Consider the following 27,072-nt stretch of genomic DNA (forward strand, 5'->3'; position numbering starts at 1 on the left):
TGTTCCCTTTGAACAGGCCAGTGACCCCAGTACCTATGAGCTGATACAGAAAATTCATACCCTGCAGAAGCGTCTCATCAGCAAGACAGAGGAGGTGGTTGAAAAAGAGCTGCTCCTGCAGGTAGTACTTTCGTTTTCTGTACTCACTGAGCAAGCATGTTTTCTGGGCATCACCATCTCCAGGACTGTTTTTCGAATTAGCTAGCTGGCAGCATTGCATGCCCCATTTTTAACTGTAGATGGCAACAGTGACTCACACACAGAGAACAAACAACATGATTAATTGCTCTTTTATGCTGCCATCACTGATATTTCAAGAATTCTGGAAAATTAAGTTGGGTAATGTGAGCTTTTATCCCTCACTTCTCTACAGTTTTATTTGTCAGATTCTTTTAAATACTTTTCTTTATATCTTCATATAATGGAAAATGCTATGATTTTGATTTTGAAAATAAGCTTTCACATAGAGCGCAGATGATCTGTCCTCTTGAAGATTTGTGAGATGCACTGGAAGGAAAGACTTCTTTTTGTGAATTGTATGCAATCAGTTATTCTGGAGCAATCAGGAATGGTAGCATCCTTTCAGGCCTGTGTCTTTGCGAGAATAAGCCGTCACCACCATTATCACCACCATGCCAAATACCATGCGGTGGCTTTCCCTACTGGTCTCGGTTCCTTTTCACAGTTTGGGGGCGTGGGAGTGGGTCTTATCACCCCCAATCAGCAGATGAGGAAGCCGGGCTCCCAGAATTCAGTGTGGACAAGAATGTTAGCTCCGGTGTTTGGTGGACTGAGTTGAATCCTGTCTTTGCCAATTTGCAGCTGCATGAGGGTAACCTCTCTGCACCTGGGATTCTTAACCTGTATTATGGGACAATAACAGAACCTGTGGAAAGGGACGTTGTGAAGACGGAAAGAGCTTAGTATTCTGCTTGGCACATAATGTCTAATGGACATTGGCAATTATTCTTATTATTTCTAATTCCAAAGCCTGTAATCTTAACTGCTGGGTTACCATTAGTAAGAGCAGGAACTTCTGTACGTGAGCAAGGGGTGTTTGCCCCTTCTCTTTTACACTTTACCTTAAAAAAGACGTTTTCCCTGAAGTTGGGTATATGGTAAGTAGCTTTCCAGAACATAGCTATGCTGAGTGGCCCATGGGAGACAGTCCTCTTTTTTATAGATGAGACTTTGGAGTCAGAAAGATCTGGTCTTGAATCAGCTCCAGTGCTTTGTATCACATGACTTGGGAGACTTACATAAATTCTCCAAACCTCAGTTTCTCCATCTGTTAAATGGGGACAATAATACTGAATTTCATTATGGGAGGAAGATACTCTCATTAGAGTATACAACTTAGAAATCCTGTTGTGAGGGTAACCACTTAGTGCATGGGCACTGGGGTCTGGCAGGCAGTCCGGGCTCTAAGCTGTGACTCCACCAATGAAGCCACAGTCCCGTCCCAAGGCCACACAACTGGGAAGTGGCAAAGTGGGGACTCAAACTAGACAGTCACCTCCAGAGCCCACACTTTCTACCACTGCATTACTTTGCCTCTCTTATTACTGCCTTGTTGGCTTTAAAAAGATTTTGTGTTTGCCAAACCTCTGTGTTGTAAGCTTGTTTCGTATTTCATTGACTGCTCTAATTTTATTATTTCTTTCCTTCTATGGGCTTCGGATTTATTCTGTTCTTTTTCTACCTTCTGAAGACTGATGCTGAGCTCGCTAATGTTAAATCTACTTTTCTTTTAGAAGCATTTACAGCTATAATACATCTTCTAAATGATTTCTTGAGTTCCTCCCCACAGGTTTTGAGATACGGAATTTTCATTTTCATTTAGTTCTAAATATTTTCTGTTTTCAGAATTATTTCAGAATTATTTCTCCTTTGAGAGTAGTCTTAAAAAGTAGACACTATTCCTCCTGTGGTAATGAAAAGTACAACTTTAAATTTCCAGATATACATACAGTTAAGCTATCTTTTAGTTACTGATTTCTCACTTTTTTTGCATTGTGGTCTGTATTCTACTGATTCTTTGGAATTTGTTGAAACTTGCTTTTGTGATCAGCTAAGGTGGTCAGTTTTTGTAACTGAAGCCTGTGTGCTTGAAAGGGTGATGTACTCTCTAAAGGTTCAAGATTCAGGAGTCTCTATGATGTTTATCAGATCACCCTTCTTTTTATTTTTTTTATTTTTTAAATGTTTATTTATTTATTTTTGAGAGAGAGAGACAGAGCACGAGCAGGGGAGGAGCAGAGAGAGAGGGAGACACAGAATCCCAAACAGGCTCCAGGCTCTGAGCTGTCAGCAGAGAGCCTGACACGGGGCTCGAACTCACAAACCGTGAGATCATGACCTGAGCTGAAGCTGGATGCTCAACCAACTGAGCCACCCAGGCTCCCCAGATCAGCCTTCTTAATTGCATTGTCCAGATCTGTATCTTTCCTAATTTTTTTTGTTTGCATAATCAATGAAAGAAAGTTTAGAGATTTGTCTATTTCTCACTTTTTTTCTTTGCTTTAAGTATATTTTACATTATGTTCATAAGTTGAGTAAAAGGTTGCAATTGTTATTGCTCCCTGGTGAATTGTTCCTTTAATATTGTGCAAGAACCTTCCTCAATCCTTAATACTTTTACTTAAAGAATTGTCTGATATTAATTTAGCTCTACCTGGGGTGTTTGTGCATACGGTCTCTATACTTTTAAACTTTTGGTGTCTTTATATTTTAGGTGAGTCTCTTGTAATTAAAAAACATTTTTTTAAATGTTTATGTGTTTTTGAGAGAGAGAGAGCGCAAGAGAGCGAGTGGGAGTGGAGGAGGGGCAGAGAGAGAGGGAGACAAAGAATCTGAAGCAGGCTCCAGGCTCTGAACTGTCAGCACAGAGCCCGATGTGAGGCTTGAACCCATGAACTGTGAAATCATGACCTAAGCTGAAGTCCCGTGCTTAATTGACTGAGCTACCCAGGGGCCCCTCTTGTAATTAAAAAAATTCAATCTGATCTACAGTAAAACCTTGGAGCATAATTCGTTCTGGAAACATGCTTATAACCCAAAGCACTCGTATAGCAAAGCAAATTTCCCTATAAGAAATAATGGAAACACAGATGATTCATTCTACAACCCAAAAATATTCATATAAAAATGATTACAATACTGTAATATAATATAAAATAATAATGAAAATACATAATATAAAGAAAAATAAACAAATTAACCTGCACTTAACCTTGAAAGCCTTCGTGGCTGGTGTGAGGGAAACAAGAGAGAGGAGGGTTATTGTGTAGGACAACTTTCACTATCACTAACGGAATCACTGTTGGCTCAATGGAATCTTTTTCTGCATGGGGGCCATCGTATACACACTTAGACGAATGTCAACAATAGTACAGTATTAATAAACCCTTGTCATATACTGTATTTAACGTAACTGGCAATATGGCAGCAGAGGAAAGGGGCACTATGTGCTGGAAGCCTGACCTAGAATGAAGAAAGCATTCCTAAGCTTACTCTTGGATGGACAAGCAAAGGACTGTCCATAGGTGCTTTGAAGTGGCAAAAAATACACTCGTGCCAGTTGTGGGCACCTTCCAATATTTTGAAAAATCACTGATTTTGGAAAAACACCACAGCCTAAGACTGAGCATCTGAGTATGGGAGATGATCACCCACAATCCTGCAGAGAGAGAGAGAGAGAGAGAGAGAGAGAGAGAGAGAGAAAGAGCCATTGGCTCAGAAGAACCATTGTGATCATGTGACATTCAGTGTCACATACTGCTCACATTGCAAGACATCGCTTGTTTAGCAAGTTAAAATTAAAAAGTTTTAAATTTGCGGAATACTAGCAGAACAAGTTACAATCCAAAGTTTTACTATATTTGTCTTTTGATTGGTACATTTAATCCAGATAATTATTGATAATTTTAGGTTTATTTGTACCTACTTATTTTCTATTATTTACCCTGATTATTATTTTTTTGGTTTGAAAAAGGTCTGTTCCTGCTTTCTATTGGATTGAGTTTTCTTCATCCCCTCTTTTTTCCCTCTGCTGGTTACTTCTCTCTCCTCATTACTCCCTACTCTCCTTTTCCTGGTTTATCTATTTATTTTTTCTGAATTGCTGTCACCACTCAATGTAATTCTCATTTTCTGTTTTATGAATTTCCTCAAAAATTGAGCATGCGTAGTGGACGTCAAATCTAATCTACAGTTGATCCATATGCTTATTCCTAACAATACAAGGACCTGGAGTGCTTTAATGCTAAATACTCACTCCAGTTCTGCCAGCATTAGCCAGCATCATGATTTTATAGAGTCAATGAATACTTATTCAGATTTACCAAGGTGTTTACCAGTTTGGTTTTTTTAATTTTTAAAAAGTATTTATTTATTTTGAGAGAGGGGCGGGTGAGGAGGGGCAGAGCGAGAGGAAGCAAGAGAGAATCCCAAGCAGTGCAGAGCCCGATGTGGGGTTCGATCTCATGAACTGTGAAATCATGACCTGAACCAAAATCAAAAATCGGATGCTTAACTGACTGAGTCACCCACCCTTTTAAAAAAAAAATTTAAGTAAGCTCTTTGCCCAATACAGGGCTTAGACTCAGGACCCCAAGATTAAGAGCCACATGCCCTACTCACTGAGCCAGTCAGGCACCCCCTGTTCTTTTGTTTTCTATTTCTTCATATCCTCAGTTCCTTTCTTCAAGGTTCCATCTCCTTTTGGAGCCTTTCATAGTTATTTCAGTGGTAAATTCTTCAGAGGTGAACACTCTCCTTTGCTCATCTGAAAATGTTTTTATTTTGGCCATACTTATAACTGATGGAGTCAAAATTCTGTTTTCTGTGTGTACTTTGAAGCTGGACAGCCTTTGTGTTGGTTTCTAGCAATGGCATTGAGAAGTCTGCTATTAGTCTCATTATTCTCAATCCTCTTCAGGCATTTTGTCTTTGCTTCTGTTTGGTTGCTAGTGCTTCCCATTGTCTTTGGTGTCCTGGAGTTTTGCACAATGCATTTGGTATGAATTTGGTTTTGATGACAGTGCTTAGGACTTGCTCTATTTCCTGAATCTGAATCTGTCTTTGAATAGTGTCTCCTTTATCTTCTTTATTCACTCCTTCTGGAACTCTTACCACATATAGGTTGGGTTTTCTCATTCTTTCTTCCTTATCTACTGGCCTCTTTGATATTTTTCTTCTCTTTATCTCTTACGTTACTTTTTCTCAGCTTTATCTTATTATGCACTAAGGTGTGCTTCCCTGCTAATAGCCAATTGAACAAGACTTGTTTTAACTAAATTTATTTTTATTTTCTAGAGGTTTTTTTCCCATATGACTGGTCTTTGTTGATAGTGTCTTGATTTTTCTTATGTTTTTGTTCCTTCCTTTATGTCTTCAAATAATTTAAACATTTATTTTATAGTCTTTATCTGATTGTTCTATAATTTTAAGGCCTTGGAGATCTTTGCTATTGTGTATTATAACTGCTGACTTTCATTCATGATGGATCTTTTTCTCTTTGTGTTGTAATTTTGGATTGTGGACTCATTTTCAGAAAAGCTTTATAGGATTCAGGAATGGTTCAGGTTAAGGGTATGCCCTTTCATTTGTTTCTGCCAGGTACCCTAGGAGTGATGAGTTGCTTAAGATATATTTTTATGTTAAAATCTCACCTTGGAACTTCCTGGACTATTTGGTTCATGTATATTAGAACCCCAAACTCTTGTGATGGAAGAGCCATGGATATAAGTTCTCGAGACAGCCAACATTTTTTTCCCCGCTCAAAGCCCAGGAGAGATTGTTGGGTTCTTTGTGGTCTTACTGTGCCAGTGGGTGGATTTCTGTCTATTGTCTCTTTTAACTGAGGGTGTAATGCTGTTAAGTCCCTAACTTTATGTGGAGATGTCTCAGTACCAGTTACCCACTTCACACAGGCCTAGCACCACATCTTTTATACTTTTATGGCCATTAAAACCCAAGCCCGTTGTTCAGTGAGTCCAGCCGCTTGTCCCACTCAACCCCCAAGAGGTAGCTGCCCTTATATGCAGTTCACCCTCTGAATTTGACACCCGAGGATCAGACTACTTGTAAACTCCATTTGGTGATCAAAAAGAATGTGTTGTTTTACTCAGCAGGTCTAATGCTTTGTGGACTTTAGCTTTCAGTCTGCCATATTGTCATAAATAGAAGTTTCTTGTTTTCTCTAATCCCTAGTTTTTTAGCCATAAAATGGGGACTTTTACCCCATTTTATCCCAGTACTTACCCACAGAATTGAATGTGTTAAGTACATAAAAAGATTTGCCAGTATGCTTGGTTATCCTGAACAATGTTCTCATTAACATTATTATTGGTAGTAGTATTAGTACTATTAATATTATTAATCACAAAATAGTTTTTTACAGTTCTCCAAAGTTTAACATCCAGCCTCACTGCTTTTTATTCAGTTCCTCATTTAATCTTTCTTTTGGATGGTTGGGTTGCCCTGTGCCTGCTGCAAGTTTCCTTCTGGGGCTTGCACATCTCCAGACAACATGCTTTATTATCTTGGGGAAGCCCCAGGTGCTCCACCGGATTTGACAGTTGCTCAGTTTCATCTGTTTTATTAAATTATTTGAGAAATTCTCTGCACTTAGAACATTTTACAATTAGAAAGATTTTTGGTTGAATTCTTCTGAGTCTCAGAACATTTGTTAAATGACTATTTAATCTGTTGCATGGTGATGAAGGGACCCCATCATTTACCAGCAGCAGATAAGATAGAAGCCTACTTACCCCCAATAGACTGTGAGTTCTTTGAGGAAAGTCACTTGGTAATTTATCTCTTTAACCCCAATGCCTGATATGGTAGCAGGACACACAAGAAGTGCTCAATAATGACGGACATGCCTGCTGCCTGGGCAAGTCCTACTCAGCCTTTAGGCCTCAATTTAAATGGTGTTTCTTCAGGGGGGGCCCTCTTCCTAGATTATGTCTCCTGGTACAGGTTACCGTATTTTGACTTCTCTTTCATGCCCTCGTTACATTTGTAATTAACAAAATAATTATAATTTTGTGTTTAATGACTCCTGCTGGACCGTAAGATTCACAAAGGCAGTGCCTGTGTCTGTCTTGACGATCATTTCATTCCTAGTTCCTTGCCCACAGATAAATATTTGTTTAGTGACTGATTAAATGTTGGAAGAATGGTGGTCCTTCAGTAAGTGGTATGTCTTGTAGCCATTTAAGTTCTGTCTTTGAGCTCTGACAGGTTATAGGAATTATTCTTCTTATTTGCCTTTGCATTTTTGTTACTAACTTCTAACTTTGGAGGAGCCTAGTATTTACTCTGGGTTTATGGATCTATACACTTGATGCAAACTGTCAATGTCCTTTCTGTGTGCCAAGGCGTGCTGATTCATGGGGTGTGCTCGAAGTTCTCCCCTTGCTCAGGGTTAAGGTGAAAATGGTTCTTGAGCTTGACTTTACAGCTTCAGTGATAAGATGAAGAAGTATGTATTCTTTCCAGAATTGGAGTCCAAGATGTGAATGTGAGGAATTTCTTTTCTTTTGCCCACCAGTCTACTCTCCCCTTCAACGAAGCAAGGGCAATGCAAGCATACCTGAGATGTGCCGCCTCCTGGTGGCCTCTTCTTTCTGTTTTTAATGCATTTATTCCTCATTTATTCTGAATCCCTTGTGTTAATGACTTCTTTAAAAAACAAGAAAAGCATCTGGAGGCTTAGGCAGGCATCCATGTCATGAGTAACTGCTATCCATTACCCAAGTATTAGTGTATCATCATCACCACCATCATCATCATCAAGATGGGATTCCAATTAACGGTATACAGCATGACAGCATTACAGTAGGAAGCTCTAACCTCTTGCCAGAGGCACTTAAACACACAAGAAACATACACAGCATTTGGGACTTGTTTTTTCCAAGTGTTTAAAGATCGAGTAGCAAGCTCAAATATACCCACCCTTAGGACCAGTAACAAGAAAGAGCAAAGTAAAACTGTGTGTTGTGATCAGAAATGGCAACATGAAATGGACAAGGGCCTCAGAATCAGAGGCAAAAGGGAGTGGTGGGGACTGCAGTGCATGAGGGGCTGCGGGTGCCATCTCTAGGAAGCAGCCTCACCCCACCCTAGTTAGTTGCGCTCTCATGTCATCAGATCTTTAATTTTTCAAGAATAACTTGAAATGTAGATTTTTATGCTCCCTATACTGAGTTTCAAATATTGGAAACTTTAGAACATTGTATGGTCTTCCCAGAAATGCATCTGCCAACCACCCTTGACCCACAGGAGGCTGGTTTGCAACCTCTAGCTTCAAGGCCCAGGGGAGGTAGAGATTTAAAGGAACAGCAGCAGCACAATCAACTTGACTTGCTTCAGTATCTTTGATTTAGTCCTTTGTTATGATTCCCTGATGGAAGTACAGAGCATAAGAATCAAAAGGTAAAGCGGAGATGAGGAGGCAGGAGGAGAGTCTCCAGGTAGTTTGCAGTGATGGACAGTCAGAGGTGAATGAGGCTGGGTTTCTTCCAAGGAGGCAAGCAAAAAGGTGGAGAAACCTGGGGTGTGTTTGTGGGGCAGTCATGGGTGGGATTAATGAAGATGGACCTCCTTAAGATGTCTTTTCCCCTGCTGCTAATGTCTCTCAATTTTTTTTTTACAAGCTTTTCTAAAACAGAAAAGGTATTCTGTGAATTGTTAAAAAGACAAAGGGTTGCCTCCTGACCTCCCGATGCACAGGCGGCAGATGTATTTCTGGCATCCATTCAACTAACAGTTACTGAGAGCCGTCTACGTGCCAGGGCACCTGGGGTTCCAGGGTTCCTCTTTATCTTGGTCTTGGAAGACCCTGTGGCTCTGCAACCACAGTGCAGTGTGAAAAGGGCTGTGATTCTGTACAGGATGCTATGGGACTCTGGGAAAAAACCTTTGGTGTGGTCAGGGGTCTCAGTGTGGATTCCCCAAATCAGAGACTGAGACAGGGCTTGGGTTTCGGTAGTTTGGGAGGTTGTCTCAGGAAGTTGGAGTGAAGGAGCAGAACAGTGAGACTGGGAAGGAGGAAAAGCCAGTAAAGGGAGGGAGACAGCTGGCTGCCCTGTGGAGATCTCAGTTCCAGTGCCACTGGAATTTTTTTGAGGATCCACTGAAACCACTGCAGAATTGTCCTGCCAAAGGAGGGGAGGCTGGGACATTGTTCATTGACTCCCATTCCCCACTGGTTGAAAGTTGTCCCCAGGGTCATTGGGTTGCTTCTAAAGAAGATTGAGATACTTTAGTTGTATCCATGCCCACATCTGAGGAAGCCCTGGCCTGAGGCAGAAAAGCTGACTCCATGTGTACCTGAGGCTGAAGCTGCCAGACTATTCCAGGAAATGGTGGCCATATCAAGTGCGCCAGGAATGTCAGCCACAGCTGAAATTTCTAGATGGACTGACTGAGAGGATGAGACTCAGCACTGTTGAAGGAGATGAGGTTTCCCAACAGGTCATGAAGACCAGCAACCAGGAGACCCTCTTCCTCTCAGGCCCTTGCTCACTTAGTTTCTCACTTGAGTGATAAATTGCCAGTCCAACTTTAGAAAAGGCAGTGGGCATTTTCCTACCAAGTTTCCACTTGGCCTTCCCCCATTCCAGCCTCCTGGTATCTAGTTGATATCCAGTAACCAGATGCCATGGTCAGACTGTGGTTTGTTTAAAAGATGGCACCCCGAATTTGCTCTAATCACAATCATCTTTTACTGCATGAAGCCTGTGCACTGGGCCCTGTGCTTTACCCACACAAAGACCTCAGGGGTTATGGTGAGCACACAATGAATGATAGCTGGCTGGATGGGAGGGTGAAATGATGCACGATTCCCCTGAGGAGATGGTATAATTTGGGGGAAAGGAAACAAGCTTGACCCCACAACATTAACACTGAACTGTCATACCCATGGGAGCATACCACCTACCAGAGTGACAGACTAAATGACTCCAGTGAGAAAAGGACTCTGGTGAAGTTCAGGTTTATGCTGCTCAGGAAATCGCTATATGCATTCTTGATCGTTTCTTGTGCCTGGATGTCTAGGGAATGGGCATGTCCCTTAGATGAATAAATAACTGAACTGGAAATCACTGCTTCTTTGTTAGCATCTGGGTCCTGCCCTTTCAGGGTAAATTTTCTCCCTAATTTAATTTTATAACTGACTAGTTGCAGGTCTGGTTTACTTAACTATAAAATGGCTTGAGTGAGAGGAGGGTTTGAATGGATCAGCACAAGTCATTAGTTGTGCAGGGGAACAAACCTCTTATGGCACACTTTTAGATAAATCTTCATTTTTCCCAATCTTTTGATTATCTTACATTTATCGGATACTTACCATGCATTAGACATTCCTCTAAATGTTTTATATGTGGATTATTTAATTCATCTTCACAACCCTATGAGATGAGAGCCACCACTGTTCCCCTTTATAGGCAGGGAACATGAAGCACAGAAAAGCTGAGAGACTTTCCCCCAAGGCCACACATCTGGCACCTGGTGGAGTTATGAATCTAACTTTGGCAGTCTGGCTCCAAAGGCTCTTGACTGTGGAAAACCATGGCCATTGATTCATCTCATGTAGGCCACTTTGGTCATCAACAGGCAGAACTCAAGCTTCTCACTGTGTCTTGAGCCTGTCCACACTAAGCCTGGTTCCAGAACCTATGCCATTGGCATCACCTGAAAACTTTTTAGAAATGCAGAATCTCAGGACCTTCCCAGGCCTAATGAATCAGAATCTGCATTTAAACAAGTTACCCAGGGGTGCAGTATATGGGTTCAGTTGGAAGAGTCCTGGGGCTCTAAAAGATGGTCATCCTTTCTTTACTCCAAAGCAAGAGCTATGGTTCAAGAAGGAACATCACACCTCCTGGTTACTAGGCCTGCCGTCTTGCTAGTTGCCTGACCTTCCAACACTTCAGATCTTCTCTGAAGCCTGAAACACTTGTCTGACACTTGGAGCTCACCATCTTATCAGCATCCTTCAGTTATTGTGAAGATGAAGGGAAAGAATTGCATAAAGCCCTTACAGGAATGCCAGTGGCCATGAGAATTGGCCACTGCTCAAAAAAATATCATTATTTCTGGCTTAGAGCTTGAGAAACTACCTCATACTCTTGTCCTCAGCTCCTGAACTCCAGAGACTGAGATCTAGCAGGAAATGGACAGATGAGCGCATCCAGGGTTTGAGGCATGTTTTAGGGCCCCATAAACTCTCACAGGCTAGTGCTGTTGTTATGAAAAGTCTAGAATGTTTCTTTGTTGTTAGAGACATGAGAAACCTCTTTCCTGTTTGATGGTAGCCTGGATGGATTTGGCAGAAGCTGCCAAGAGTTTTGAAGAGTGGAGGGAAATGGCAGTCACAGCTCACATTTATAGCATACTGAGTACGTGCCCAGACGCCCTGTGCTAAAGCATTTTGCTTTCACTGTATCCACGGGAAACCCAGATGAGGCCAGTGCTGTTGTTTCTGTTTTACAGAGAAGAGAACTGAGGCTTCAAAACAAAACTTGCCCAAGAGTTTACAGCTAAGATATGCCAGAGCTACAGTTATAAAGCAGGGTTTGGTAAGTGATGACTCAACATGGCCCACACCAAGAATGGGCTTTATGTATTTAAGTGGTTAGAAAAAATGTAAAAGAATGATCATATCTCATGACATAAAAAGAAGATGAAATGTACCTCAAATTTCTGTGTCCACGAATCAAGTTTTATTGGCACACTGTCATACTCTCCCATTTATATATTGCCTATGCTCCTTTCATGAGACAGCAGTAGAGCCGAGTAGTTGTGACAGAGACCGTATGGCCCACAAAGTCTGCAAAGGTAACTATCTGGCCTTTTACAGAAAACACTCACCGACCCCACTCGTAGACCTTAGTCACTGGAAGCCAGACTGGAACCATTCACCACTGTTTTGTGGTGCCTCCCAGTAAAGCCACTGAACATTTCATTTCTATGACTACTTCCAACTTCCCTAATTCCAAAGGAATTGTTCAATTATTAAAGAACTGTTTTAAGATGTGGAAAGCAGAATTCCAATATTGCATCTCAGTTGCTGGGAGTGTAGCCTGTGCCAAACATCATTCTTGCCTGCTCCACTCACAGATAACTAAGTGGTCATCCTCCCCAAAGCTGGGCTGGAATTGTTGGAGATGCTCCCTCACCACAGAGATCGAGGGACAGAAAGTTACGGCGAAAGCTGCTGGCTAGAAACCCATCTGCAGGTTTTTGTTCTGTTCCAAAATCAAGGGGAAGAAGAACGAATTGAGAGGGGGAAATACCTTCAGCCTTCTTGCTGTCCTCAGCAAAGAGTATTGAAAGCATTGGGAATGGTTGAGGTTTCTTCCCCAGCATGCTCCTTGTGGGCAGCTTCTCCACTGCCACCTCGTCCTGTGAGTTCCTGGGGGATGTCTGCTTTCCTGCACCTGCTCCTTGAGTGTCAGGGAGGATGAAGCAGCAACTGGAGAGGGGTCGTTCAGAAAACAGAGTGCTAATGCTGGCCATAAACAAGACTTGTGTACATCCATGTGGCCTGCCTGTGGGGGGCTACGTGCCTGTCTGCATCTGGTTTGCGTAGTGTGAACACTGTAAGAGGGTGGGTTCCAGGACAGCTGGTTCATGATCTTACAGTACCCCAGCAACCACTAATGTCTGATGGGAGTGTTGTCAAAGTGCTTTCCGTGCATCGTCATATCTCACTGGTTCCCAAATGCTGATCTGGGGACTGCGGGGGATGTATATGTTCCCAAAGAAGTATTTCCTTGGTTTGTAACGTAATGAGCACAATGGCTGTGTAGCATAAGGTTCATTTTATTTTTTTTTTATTTTGGGGGACTGCAGTTTCCCCCCACTGTGTTCTTCTTCCTTACTTTTGGAGATGTAAAATGTTATTTATTTTTTGAAATGGCATTCTCTTTTATTTTTTGTGCATTCCTTTCCTTTATGAAGTGCTTGCTGAGAGCTCCTGACAATGTGCTGTCTGTTGAGAGCGTGGATCCTATTGCTAGATTACTACCATTTGAATCTTGTCTCTGCCATGAGATCTGAGCCCCTGGGTGGCTTACTTAACCTGTCTGTGGTAACTCGGTTTCCTCATTTGTTAAGTAGGGATAATCATAGCTATCTCATAGGGTTGTTGGAGAGATTATATTAATATATGTAAAGCATTTAGAAATGGACCCCGGACCAGAGCAAGCACTACATTATTATTATCTATTAGTCTTTTTCTATTTTGTGTTAAAACTTAGCAAAAGAAGAAATTACTAAGACTATGCTGGTGCTTTCAAGATCTCGGGGAGGAGTTATTCAAATCTAAGGAATCTAGAATGTAGGAGCCACTACTTTACTTTTCATCCTCACAACGGCCCCATTTAACAGGTGAAGGAGCTAACGTTCAGGGTGGTTTGTGTGCCTTTAGAAAATGTCTGCCGGCCTTGAGAAAGAGGGTGACTGTGGAGGGTGGTGCAGGACCCACTGGTCTCCTTTGCAGGAGCAGGCTTTTAATATGCAGATGTTGGGGCTTTTCTTAAGATTGTGTTCAGCTTCATTTAAAATGAATACGTTTCTCAACCTGTGTCCCTTCACACTTGCCTACATATACTTAATGTGCTCAATTATCACATACCTTCTTCTATTCCCTCTCACTAGTTCTCTATAAATGTGCTGGGAATAACTTCCTGAGGCGTTAGAGTCCTGCACACATTAGGAGTTCCTTAAAGAGAACTGGTAGGCTCCATTAGGCAGGCAGAGGTTAAAAACAAGTTTATACCTTCAGCCATGAGTACTCTAAACACTTGTAACTTCAGCTAACCCAGGGAGATACTCAGCTGACTGGTGTACTAGATCTTTGATTTGCTTAGCAAGGGTTTTGTTCATTTTACTTATTTGGAAACAAGTGTCTTTCAAAAGGGGTTATCTTGATGGACTCCCTTCTCCTCACTCTTGTTTTCCTCTCAATATTAAGAGTTAGGGTTGGGGCAGTTAAAATTGTCAGGAATCCCAAGAAACAGCAGGCCTGATTCCAGAGGTTTTGTTAACAAAGGACAGACAGGCGTTAAATGTGCAGCAGACAGTGAACCTCTTCCCTCTCCTCATGGGAACACTTTCCCTGCCCCCAAGAAGAAAGGATTTCTGCCCAGCTTTTCACCTATTTTCCAGCCCTTCCATGACTCCTTTTTCCTCCCCACCTGCATGCCCCCTGGAAAGGCAATCCTTGGGAATCAAATGGGAAAGGCAATCAAAGGGAATCATTGCTAACCTGATTAGCACATAATCACAAGAGGCTTGGGCCCCATATTGTGGGTGGGCCAGGCCCTTACATGTTACATAGCCCCTGCCGGTGTCCTGAAGCTCCCTTGCTCTCCTAGTCACTGGGTCAGAGGTCAGGGGGTGAGGGAAAGACCCACCACGTCCACTGTCCATTCAAACTCCTCTCTATCTTTGACTAGATCTGTTCTGCCTGGCCATCTGGGCTTTAAGGAAGGGAGAGTAAGTCTCTTGGTGCAGATAATTTCCCAGTCCAATGGACTAAAGAAGCCTTTAAATGGGGGATAGTTTGGGGGGTATCACCCATAAAAGCCTAGTGATTAAGAGCCATGACTGTTGAGCAAATCACATTTGAGTTCAAGCTCACTCCTAACACTGTGTGATCCCAAGCAAGTTACTTAACTTCACGGAGCTTCAGTTCTTGACTTGTAAAATATGGAAAATAGTAATACCTTTCATATGTGGTTTTGTGTAGATTAAATGAGATTGTCTTTACCAAGCTCACAGCTCAACACACGCACTTAATAAATGTTAGCTGTTATTGCCTTGACATCGCACTTTGGATGTAGACTTTAGAAGCATCTCCAAAACAAAGCTTATTTGTAAGTGGTTTAGTGTAGCAACTCAGCATTACATATCTAAACTCACTTTGTGGAATAGTTACTAGACTTCCATTCTTAGGGAAGCCTTTCCCTTTCACTTTATGTGTGGCTGGCCCATAAACTGGTGTGCTCATGGAATAGGTTCTGTGATGACCTTGGTATCAGTTAGCTTTTGCTGTGTAACAAACCAATCTAAAACTTAATAGCTTGAAACAATAATCATTTATTAGGCCACAATCCTATCAGTTGGCAATTTGGGCTGGGCTCAGCTAGCCAGTTCTTCTGTTGGGCTTGCCTGGCCTCACTCATGTTTCTGCAGGCAGCTGGCTGGTTGCTAGCAGCTGGTTGATCTAAGTGGCATCATTCACTTGTACAGTGTGGTTGATTCTGGCAATTGGCTGGGGTGATGGCAGCAAATGAACTACGTCTCCACTAGGCTGGCCCAGGTTGATTCTCATGCTGACAGTCTCAGCTTTTTAAGAACAGCAAGAAAGGATAAACCCCCGTGTGGGGTTGGAGCCTCCATTTGTGTCATACTTACTAATGTCCCATCGACCAAAGCAAGTCACATGGCCAAGGTAAATGTGGGAGAGGACCGTGTAGGCTCATGGATACATGCAGCCATTATTGCAAAAACATACCCCAATTTCTTACCTTTCATGAGTTCGAATGGAAATACTTTGCAGTTAGGCATTCAAGTGGTACAAGATTTCTTTTTTTAATCCTTTGTCAGATATGGTATTTTAATGTGTCTGGCATCTGGTTGCACTCCTTGGATTTTATTGCTGACATGTTTTTCTTTTCTTTAATCTTTTATTCCCTTTATTTGGGAAATTATAGTTTGCTGCAGGACATAGTTCTTTTTATAGGAGAAACAGCTGTGATGTCATAACCGAGCACATTTCCTTAGGGTTATGCATTTATCCCCATGCATTTGGAGAAATGATCCGCAATCCATTTGTTCATTTCTATTTTGGTGTCTGACTTCACATTGAGTCAGAGCAAATATAAGAGCCAAAAATATATTAGGTGATAAATTAATCTTTAAAGAATGTTATTTACTATTTTCTTTTGATTTCTAGTTATTGAGCTCTAATAGCTGAAGGAATATTAAAAAATAATTAATTTTCTTTCTTTTATAAAGGTCTGTTGGAAGTTTCACAAAACCAATTGAGAAGGAGAATAATATGAGTTTTTGATGTCAGAAACTATTCAATTTTTTTCATTAGAGGAGTGTTTAAGCAGGAAATTTTTTTTTAAGAAAACCAAATACAATAATATGACTAGTAACTGAAAATGGAAATAAATAGATTACTTAGGGTCCAAACAAAACATTTTCAATGAAGAATTTCTCAGTGGAACATTTAGATTCTTATTGAATCTGTACACAATTATATCTTACTCCCTAAACAAAACAGATTTTCAGTGATAAATGTTTTTGGACAGCAGCAAGATTCAATTCAGTTCATTGCAAGTTGCAGATTTATTTGTGAAATTAGAAGAAAATAGGTGTCAACTGGGGGGAGACCTATCTATCTTTAGCTGCTCTGTTGGTGTTTCACCCAGAAATACCTCAGAGATAGAGGTGCCTCTTGCAAGGATGAGAAAAATTGCAGCTGGAGCAGAAATTAATTTGTATTTATAGTCCAAACACCTACATGAATCCTTAATCTGCTTTTTTATGATTTTAGGGGAATTTATAGAATCGTTTAGATTGGAAGAAATCTCCAGTGGGTCATCAAGTTTCCTCTCCTTATAATGGCAGCACTGATTTTATTATCCTTAAAGCAGCCCTGATAGATGGGTGTCAAGTCTGGCTCATGTTTCATGCATTTAAAAATGTATATTCCCTAGCCTGAGCGTATTTAATGTGTAGGAGACAGACTGAGAGCTGCCTATATGCCCAGGAGACCTTTTCTGAGTTCCTGACACACAGCTTCCTCTGGAACAGATGCCAAATATGTAGCATATTAAGCATCATATTGATGCCATCAAACTAAGTTTGCTTTTGGCTTCTGACAATTGGAAATATTTTTCCCAGTGTGTATAGGGACCGAGTGTGCTATCTGTTCTGAGATGATAATAGAAGATCATTATCTCTTAAATCCTTTTGTCCTGAATATGTCCAAGGATCTACCATCCCCACCTGGTAGAGAGCCTGGTTGGAAGACCAATTATGAACCAAAAGTTATTTTGGGGTATCTCTAGTGTGTGCAGAAGTTTCTGAGACATAAAGGAATATAAGACATGGTCCTTACCTTCACTAAATTTATTTTCTGTTTCAGAAGGTTTCTGAGGTATATCTGGGAAAAAATGAGACTGGTCTCTATGAGCAGTGTATAAAAAAATCCAGACTATCACTTTGCGGTTCCACTTAGTGAACAATACCCAATTATGCATCATTACATTATACTGGCCACTGACAATAGTGAGGGTCCAATTATGCAGAAGAGACACTGTCTAGGAGAGAATATAATATGGTGTTTGTTGTTTAAAACAGCTGTAAGTGCCAAAGGGGTAAGAGTAGGGGAGATGAATAAGAACTGGCTTCCTCACTGACAAAGAAGATGTGATTGGGCTGGACTTTGATGTGTTAAAATTACTTATCCAGCCATTTCCTAAAAACATGTGTGGAAGAATGGTGTGGCAGTTGAGAGCTGAGATCTAGTTTTGAGTCCTGGTTTTCCCAATGTCCAACTTTGTGACTTTGAGCAAGCAACTCACCCTCTCAGAGCCCAACTGTAGAATTGTAGAATGGTCAGAGTAATAGTACCTGGCTCATAGGGCTGTTGTGAGGACTCAGTGAGATACGTCATTTAAACTGTCTAGGACAGAGCTAGTCACGCAGGGTCGTAAGAGCTAACTGCATGTGACGTTGATGGTATTCATATAGAAAAGGCTTGTGGAAGCACATGGATGGGGTAATGGAAAGTTTTCTTGAAGGGGGCATATTTGGAAACAAGTGAAAAGAACATTTTAGGCTGAGAGAAAATGAAGAGTCAAAAGTTCTGAGATGGGGTATGTTTGGGTGCGGAGACGGAGCTGGCCAGCAGGGACACACAGCTGGCTATTTGGTATTGGAGAATACCTTTAAATATGTTAAGTGGGGACCAATTACCTGGTCTTAGAGACCAAACATAGGCATTCAACTTGCTCTAGTAGATGGTATAGACTAATTGTGATAATGACCACAACTCCCATGGTAGAGGTCACAAGTTTTGAATGCCTATTGTGTCATTATGTGTCCAATCCTGTGATAGGTCTTTTATGTTATGTATTATTTTTAATTCTCATAGTAATTTTTTCCTGTTTATGTATTAGGCCTGTTTTACAAATGAGGAAACTGAGGCTCAGAATGATTAAGTAATATGGTCAAAGTCACAGAGATAATCAGTGGCAGAACTGGGTCTCAGACCCATGCAGTCTATGGTTAGAGGTGAATCTGTATTCTAACCTGGCTTTGTTAGCCTTCCAAGCCTATGTTCTGCAGGATATTAACTATCAGAGGAGTGGCACAGTAAATGTGACCAGGAAGAAAAAATGAAACAGACAAGCGGTCAGGGTCTGGGCTAAAGGAGCAGCCAAGAGACAGTTGCTATTTGGGCCCAAGTTCCTGAGGATATTGGTAAGAGACAGGCACTGGGGATGAGGAGAAAGGAGTAAATCCATGAGATCTTTAAAGAGACCAACTTAAAGGATTTGAGAATTGAATGTCTGTGAAGGTCAAGGGAGAAGAGTCAGAAGTGTTTTGCAGTTTTCATCCTGGTCAGTGATAACTCCCAGGGTGCTGCAGCTGACCCACTGCCTTGGGGCCCAGTAACTACACCATACCCTTCCTCTCGCTCCTGTTCCCCACCCCTGCAAGGTTGCCCAGGCTGAAACTTGGAACAGGAAGCTCTTTAAACATGGAACATAAGATGAAAATAAAACAAAAATAGGGAAGAAAACCCATGTCACATAAAGGCTGCAAATAGTTACTATCATAGAAAAACTAAAGACTTCAGTAATCTTTTAACACCATTTCACTCATCAAGGTGAGTGTACCTCTGGTAGGGATTAGACGTTAAGGCGAAAGAACTCTTTCCCCCATTATGTATTCCACTTGGTTACTGCTGCCATATTGGAAAACTGTTGATCTTTGCATGCTTATTTGTAACCAACCCATCCCACTACATTGCTTCTTAGTTAATTTTCTAGGGTTTCTCGTTATATAATCATGCCTTCTCTAGTAAATGATGGTTTTCCTCTTCCTTTCCAACAAGTATTCTATTTGTTTTTATTTTCTGACTCATCACTTTGTTTATAATATTAGTTATTTTAAGAAATTAGTTGCAATAGCAAAAATGATGTTGGGTTGTTGGGCACCTGAAGGAAGGGTGGATTGGAAATCAGAGAGGCTCAGATATAGTGAAAGTCCTGGAAGCTACTTCAGTAGAACCATAATTTGAAGATGCCCAAGGAGATGGAAATGAAAAAAAAGCTGAAATAGTCACAAGAGAAAAAAGACTTGCCATGTTATGGTGGGCGGAGCACAAGAGATGACTTTCAGACCTCAACTCCAAAGTCTGTGTTCTAGTTAGTAGTCACCAGGAACTTTGACTCTGTTGTTAATAGAGTTTGAAGTTTATTGTGATCAATTCGTCTGAAAAGAGGTGAGAAAATGGAAATTAATTAGAATTTTCAGTTTATAAACAGCTCCAGGAATGTAGATTTAAAAGAAATTAGCAGGTATTTTAATTTTGTTCAACATTGCCATGATCTGACTCTTAATCTAGCCCAAGGCAAAACATCACATAATAAATACAATTCAAAAATGTTTTTTCCAGTTGACAAAGCAATTTTACATATATCGTCTCATTTGGTATTCAATGTCTCTGAGATGGATGATGATGGAAGTATCCAACATTTGTCTTGCAAGTTACGTTTTGCAAAGTGCTTCCGCCTACATCGCTTCATTTAATGCTTACACTCTTTGGTTTTTAACATACACTAAAAAAGTTTGTCTAATTGTAGTTCTCCATGCACAGATTTTATTTTATTTTCTTTAAAAATGTTTATTTATTTGTTTTGAGGGGGGCAGGGGCAGAGAGAGAGGGAGAGAGAATCCCAAGCAAGCTCCTCGCTGTTAGTGCAGAGCCCAACGTGGAGCTTGAACTCACGAACTGTAAGATCGTGACTTGAGCGAAAATTAAGAGTTGGACGCTCAACCGGCTGAACCACCCAGGCACCCTTTCTTTTCTGTTTTGGAAAACAAAATTCCCCAGAGAATATCCATCCTTGCTTTGTCCATGCACTGAAACCCTCTTCATTTTTTAAAATCCTGTTCAGGTAGGACATTATTTTTTTCCCTCTCCTCACAAGAGACAGTTAAGAGACAGAGATGGAGTGGAGAGGAGCTGAGTGAAGCAGCTCAGGAAGGGAGCACCCAGCCCTGTGGCCCGTGTGGTGGGGGTGTATGTAGAGATGGCTGATGGGAAGTCCCCTTGGCAGCTCTGAGGGTTATGAGAACTTTGAAGTGATCTTATCGTATTTGGCTTTTCCTCAAAGTGAAGAGAGTGGCGAATGTGGCTGTGTGAGGGTGTGGAGTGTGCTGTTTAGAGGGTGACATTTCATAAGCAAATACTCCTACACACATTTAGAGGCTCCCCATTCTGCGGTGCCTGTCCATTCCCCTGATTTTATAAGGAAGTAAAAAGAAGCTCATTTGGCTGTTTGCAGGATCTTTTAGTGAAATGTGTCCAATTTTGCAGTGGAACTCAGAGGGCAGTCTCACAGAGGCCAAGGAAAGAGAATTTCATGGAGGGAGTAGGTTATCACTGTTAGCATCTGCCAGGAGAAGTGGAACTCGGGGAGGGATGTGGCCACAAGGAAGTCACTCACAAGTGCCCTTTGAGAGTCCAGTTCTGGGAGGTTGTTGGGCATGGAAACCTGACTGCCATGGGCTCAGAAGGGAAGAGATGGTGAGAGAATGGAGGCAGTAGACTTAGGTCATATGTATAAGACTTATGGCTCTGAAAGACTGGAGGAAAACGATTAAACATACACATAATATAAATATGTTTTTGTTATAAAAAATTCAAAGTATTTAGAAACATGGAATAAACTAGGCAAGACCTCTGTTCCTTTTAGTTGCAGCCCCACTCCCCGAGTGTAATGGGGTGAGAGGTGCTCTTCCAATCCTTAGTAAACATTTTAGAGATAGGGTGAAATTCATGTTGGTGTCAGGCATAAGCACAAAGAGGATGCACAGAAGGGAGAGGATGAGATTCAAGGTAGGCATGTGTGTTTGCGTGTGTGCAGAGTTATAGAGTGTGTGGATTTATACGCATGGGTATATGTCTACATACGTTTATTCACATGCACATACCAGGAGAGAAGATGAAGGCCACCAGCTCTTCATTTGATATGGACAGGAAGGAAAAAGATTTATGTAGCACTGGTGTCTTGTGATGAAGACTGGGGTCTCTTGAGATGCCTTCTGTCTGTTCAGATCAGGTCATCTGCTGAGTGTGAGTGTGACCATGGTGAAACTGTGGTCCAGAGAAGAGAGGTCTGAAGAAGCTGAGCCAGTGATATCTGGGTCTCCACAAGAAATTAAAATGAGAATTTCTTAAAAAAGTTTTTTTTTAAATGTTTATTTACTTTTTGAGAGACAGAGAGAGAGAGGAGTGTGCAAGCTGGGGAGGGGCAGAGAGAGAGGGAGTCACAGAATCCGAAGTAGGATGCAGGATCTGACCTGTCAGCACAGAGTCCAATGTGGGACTTGAACTCACAAACCGTGAGATCTTGACCTGAGCTGAAGTTGGAGGCTTAACTGACTGAGCCACCCAGGCACCCCCTAAAATGAGAATTTCTGAGAGGAGGGAAGGAATGAGTCAATGTGTCTAACTTGAACTTGTAATGTCCCTGCTCCATACTTCTGCATTGCCCTCCAGCAGCATTGGGTGTCCTGGAAGCTGAGAAATGGACAGCAGGAGAGAGGTAGCACTGGGATCGTGAGTCACAGGTGGATAGGAGGTCGGGGAAGAGGGTTGAAAGTGTTGTGGAGGGCACTCAGGAGTACTTGACTCTGGGATAAGGTAGGGGAAGCAGAACCATAAAGCCAGGAGGAGGCTAATGGGCTGAGCAGAGTGGAAGGGTTGAGTGATTGCAGGTCCCTGCAAGGGCAGAGTGAAGGAGGGGGAGAAATGGCAGGTTAGGAGCCAGCACTCAGAGAGGGGGGACATAGACTTAGAGCATTTTATTTTATTTTATTTTATTTTATTTTATTTTATTTTATTTTATTTTATTTTATTTTATTTTGTGTTTATTTTTGAGAATGAGAGAGAGAGACAGAGTGCAAGCAGGGACAAGAGAGAGAGGGAAAGACAGAACCTGAAACAGGCACCAAGCTCTGAGCTGTCAGCACAGAGCCCCACGTGGGGCTTGAACTCCTGGAATGCGAGATCATGTCCTGAGCCAAAGTCAGAGGCTTGACTGACTGAGCCACCCAGGTGCCCCAAACTTAGCGCATTTTAAAGCTAGCTCTTGAATTAGTGACATTCGTATTAAACTGGTCATGGAATTTCAGGTAGACTATTTCAACCAGATAAAAGCCAAAAAAAAAAAAAAAAAAAAAAAAGAGTCAGTGCCTATTGTAATGTATCTGTCTCTATTTCTAAGACTTATAAAAAATTTCCTTGTTATTTATGGTCCCTTTGTAGGTGTCACTTCTGAAAATCAATATGTCTCCAAATGGCACCTATTTAGAGAAGACTTAATTCCTCTTTAATATAGACTATTACTGATGCTCTCTGACTTGTGAAATCCTTCCATTCAGTAATTTACTAAATTACTCTCCAGTAAAACACGACTCAAGGTACATTTTTGTACCTCCCCTCACTTTTGCTCTGTAAAATCTGATCTTTTAATCAGTTGAGTTCCCCATGTTGAATTCCAATGCTATGCGTAGACTTATAACTCCTGGCTTTGGCTGGTTTGGACAGGACACCAAATGCAAACGTCATTTTTTTTCCCCACCACATTTTCCTCTTCTGGCTACTAGAGAGGGTTCTGGCTTTGTACTTTCTTACTGGCAACCCCTCCTCCCCACTCAGGGGAAGGGGTCTTCCCTTCTCAGAACAGTTCTCGCTTTTGAGATACACGGTCATGGTAACAATGAAAGAAGGAATAGATGGGCAGCACATGAAAGAAGTTTTTCTAGGAATTTTGGAGTTGAGGATGTAAGAGTAGCTGTGGGGGTTTTAGTATTGATGTGGATAATACGCCTCCTTCCCAGTCACTGATACCAACAAAGTAGTGAAGTTAGTCTGAAATTACTTTTTGGTAGCTTTGTTTGACCATGATACTCCTCTGTGCCTGGGCCACATCTGGATCCTCCTGTCAATAGGTCTACACTAGAATCATCACTGTCCAGTCCAGAGTAGACTGAATTAAAAAGAAAGCAAGCCCAGGACTATGAATAACATGAGCTAATTCAGTGGTGTTCTATGGGGGAACAGAAACTTCATGAGACTGACAACAAAATGTCATTCCTTTCTGGTTGTTGTATTTCATGTAGTCTTCTCACCTTATGGTCTACTTCTGGAAGTGAATCTATTTTGTATTACAGAACTTAATACAAAATTTTCCACTTCCCTAAAGTTTTATTAAGTGCCTTATGGAACAATTTGTGTAAGGTCTAATTTTCCAAGTTGTCGGCTGTGCAACGTAATGACCTCATACTTTCTCATCTAGTTTCATACCGTTATTTATTTAAAGAGGTGGTTGGTTTGCATTCAGATTAGGCAAATGTGAAAACTGGACATGTGTTTTTTCTTCGACAATTTTAGATCTAAAGCAACACTGTTGTTCTATTTTAGTGCCATCCAATAAAAAAATAAATAAAAAGCTGTATCTGTAATTGTAAATTTTCTAGCTGTCACAATAACAAGGTAAAAAGAATTAAGTGAAATTAACTTTATTTATTTTTTTAATTTTTCTTTAACGTTTATTTATTTTTGAGACAGAGAGAGACAGAGCATGAACCGGGGAGGGTCAGAGAGAGAGGGAGACACAGAATGTGAAACAGGCTTCAGGCTCTGAGCAGTCAGTGCAGAGCCCGACGCGGGGCTTGAACTCACGGACCGCGAGATCATGACCTGAGCCGAAGTCGGACGCTTAACCGACTGAGCCACCCAGGCGCCCCAAGTGAAATTAACTTTAATAATATACATTGTTTAACCTGATTTATCCAAAATAGTTGTCATTTTCACATAAGATGAACTTTAAGTTAGTAAGATGATATTTCAGATTCTGTTTTTGTACTAAGTCTGTAATATCGGTATGTATTTTACACTTGGAACACATATCAGTTCAGACTATCTGCATTTCAAGGGCTTACTAGGCACATATGGCAATGGCTACAGTACTGACTGGCACAGATCTACTCTTTGGCCATGATTACTTGAATATCAGCTTGGCTACTAAATTCTCTCTGATTTGCTGAGTATGTTTATGTAATCTGAATGATGGCACTCATGGAAGTGACAGAATTATTTAGTTATTAAGAATCATTCATTCGTTCCTCTTTTCATTCATTTACTCATGCACTCATTCCTTTTCATTCACTTATTCATTAGCTTAGAGTTCTACTTCATACATCTGCTAAATTTTAAGACATATTGCAAATGTTATAGAAATAAAAGTGAATTTCTGTATATTCTTGAAGGGTGGAGAAAGCCCTCCCTTTTTCATTTGGGGAAAGATGATAATGCAGAAAAGTAAAGTCTAATAGGACAAATACACCTGATATTCATCCAGAATGGTGAATACTAATGTGTTGTCACATTTGTTTTAGAAGAAAAAAATTACTAGAGTACCTCTTTCGGTTTGGGTGGCCACGTTCAAAGTCCTCTTTATTTCCTGCCTTTCCTAGGGGCAACAATAACTATCATGAATTTGGTGTGTATTCCTTCTTATCCTTTTACTGCAAATTGTTGCATGTACAGACAACATAGAGACTACTTGGTGTACTTTACATTTACACACATGGTATTATAGTACATGCATTATTATTTTGTTCTTTTCTCCCCACACTCATGTATTATTATTTATTTTGTTCTTTTCTCCCCACACTTATCTATTTATTTTGAGAGAGAGAGAGAGAACGTGCATGAGTGGGGGGAGGGATAGAGAGAAAGAATACCAAGCAGGCTCTCTGCTGTCAGTGCAGAGCCTGATTTAGGGCTCAATCCCATGAACCGCAAGATTATGACCTGAGCTGAAATCAAGAGCCGGACGCTTAACTAACTGAGCCACCCAGGTGCCCATCAACATTATATTTTTGAGACTATCCATGATGATACACATAGATGCTGTGGATAATTCTATTGTATATTTCTACTGTATTTATCTATAATTTAAGTGATAGACATTTAGGTATTTCCCCCCCAAACTTTCACTATTGTAGAAGTATTTCAGTGGGCATTCCTGTACAAGTTTCCTTGTATACATATGTGAGCATGTTTCTAGGTTAGGTACCTAGAGGAAGGGTGAAGATTTTCTAGGTATAATATCAAAGGCAGAAATCACAAAGGAAGAGAGTGATAGCTTTGTCTGCATAAAATGTTGAGAGCATCAGGGTGCCTGGTTAGCTCAGTCAGTTAAGTGTCCGACTCTTGATCTGGGCTCAGGTCATGTTCTCATGGTTTGTGAATTTGAACCCCAGGTCATGCTCTGCACTGACAACATGGGGTCTGCTTGAAATTCCCTCTCCCTCTCTTTCTGCCCCTACCCCACTCTCTCTCTTTCTCTTCCTCTCTCTCTCTCTCTCTCTCTCTCTCAGAAAAAGTTGAAAGTATCATCAGTATAGTAGGAAGTACTTTAAAAATGGAAAGGCAAAAAAAAAATACTTGCAACAAATATGACAGAGAAAGGGTTAATTTCCTTAATATACAAAAAATTTTGTAAACCAACTTAAAAAAGATGATCACCCCTGTGAATAAACTGGTAGAGGTCATAAGTAAACAACTCACAAAGGAAAAATATGAACGGCTTATAAGCATATACAAATGTGATTCACGTTATTAGTAACCAAAGGAATGGAAACTAAAAGAATAATTATCCCTTTTTTTGGCCTATTGAATTGGCAAAGATGAAAACAAATGATGATACCCATCTGGTGAGAACATGGGGGCAGTAGGCACTTTTATATACTGTGGGTAGAGTTTGCATTGATGTCAACTTTCTAGAAGAGAGTTTGGTAGCAAATATTAAAGGCCTCCTAATGTGTAAACTTTGACTTGAAAATTCTACATTAGAAATTAATCCAGAAAAAACTCAGTTGTGCATAACTCTGCCATATTGAAGGTGCTTATTGTAGTGTTATTTATGCTATATATAAAGGTTTTTTTAAAAAATAATTTATTGTCAAGGTAGTTAACATACAGTGTACACAGTGTGCTTGTGGTTTTGGGGGTAGATTCCCATGATTCATTGCTTACCTACAACACCCAATGCTCATCCCAACAAGTGCCTCCTCAATGCCTATCACCCATTTTCCCCTCTCCCCTATCTCTCCCCTCCAACCAACCTTCAGTTTGTTCTCTGTATTTAAGAGTCTCTTACGGTTTGCCTCCCTCTCTGTTTGAAACTATTTTTTCCCCTTCCCTTCCCCCATGGTCTTCTGTTAAGTTTCTCAAGTTCCACATATGAATGAAAATGTATGATATTTGTCTTTCTCTGACTGACTTATTTCACTTAGCATAATACTCTCCAGTTTCATCTATGTTGTTGCAAATGGCAGGATTTCATCCTTTCTCATTGCCAAGTAGTATTCCATTTTATATACAAACCACATATTCTTTATCCATTCATCAGTCCATGGACATTTGGGCTCTGTCCATAATTTGGCAATTGTTCAAAGTGCTGCCGTAAACATAGGGGAACATGTGCCCCTATGAATCAGCACTCCTGTGGCCTTTGCATAAATTCCTAGTAGTGCTATTGCTGGGTTGTAGGGTAATTCTATTTTTAATTTTTTGAGGAACCTCCACTCTGTTTTCTAGAGTGGCTGCACTAGTTTGCATTCCCACCAACAGTGCAAGAGGATTCCTGTTTCTCCACATCCTCACCAACATCTGTTGTTTCCTGAGTTGTTCATTTTAGCCACTCTGACTGGTGTGAGGTGGTATCTCAATGT

The 27,072-nt window shown here is 40.9% G+C and overlaps 1 protein-coding gene across 5 annotated transcripts in view; it reads left to right on the forward strand.

Moving 5' to 3' along the window:
- CFAP58 (cilia and flagella associated protein 58) overlaps window positions 1–27,072 on the forward strand; it is a 120,959-nt gene that overhangs the window by 70,191 nt on the left and 23,696 nt on the right. For all 5 annotated transcript variants that reach the window (XM_053207401.1, XM_053207402.1, XM_053207403.1 and 2 more), the window contains one exon: window positions 17–121. In XM_053207401.1, the coding sequence (XP_053063376.1) occupies window positions 17–121 (105 nt within the window). The remainder of the gene's footprint in view (window positions 1–16; window positions 122–27,072) is intronic.

Source organism: Acinonyx jubatus, chromosome D2, assembly GCF_027475565.1.
Source record: "Acinonyx jubatus isolate Ajub_Pintada_27869175 chromosome D2, VMU_Ajub_asm_v1.0, whole genome shotgun sequence".
Taxonomy (NCBI): domain Eukaryota; kingdom Metazoa; phylum Chordata; class Mammalia; order Carnivora; family Felidae; genus Acinonyx; species Acinonyx jubatus.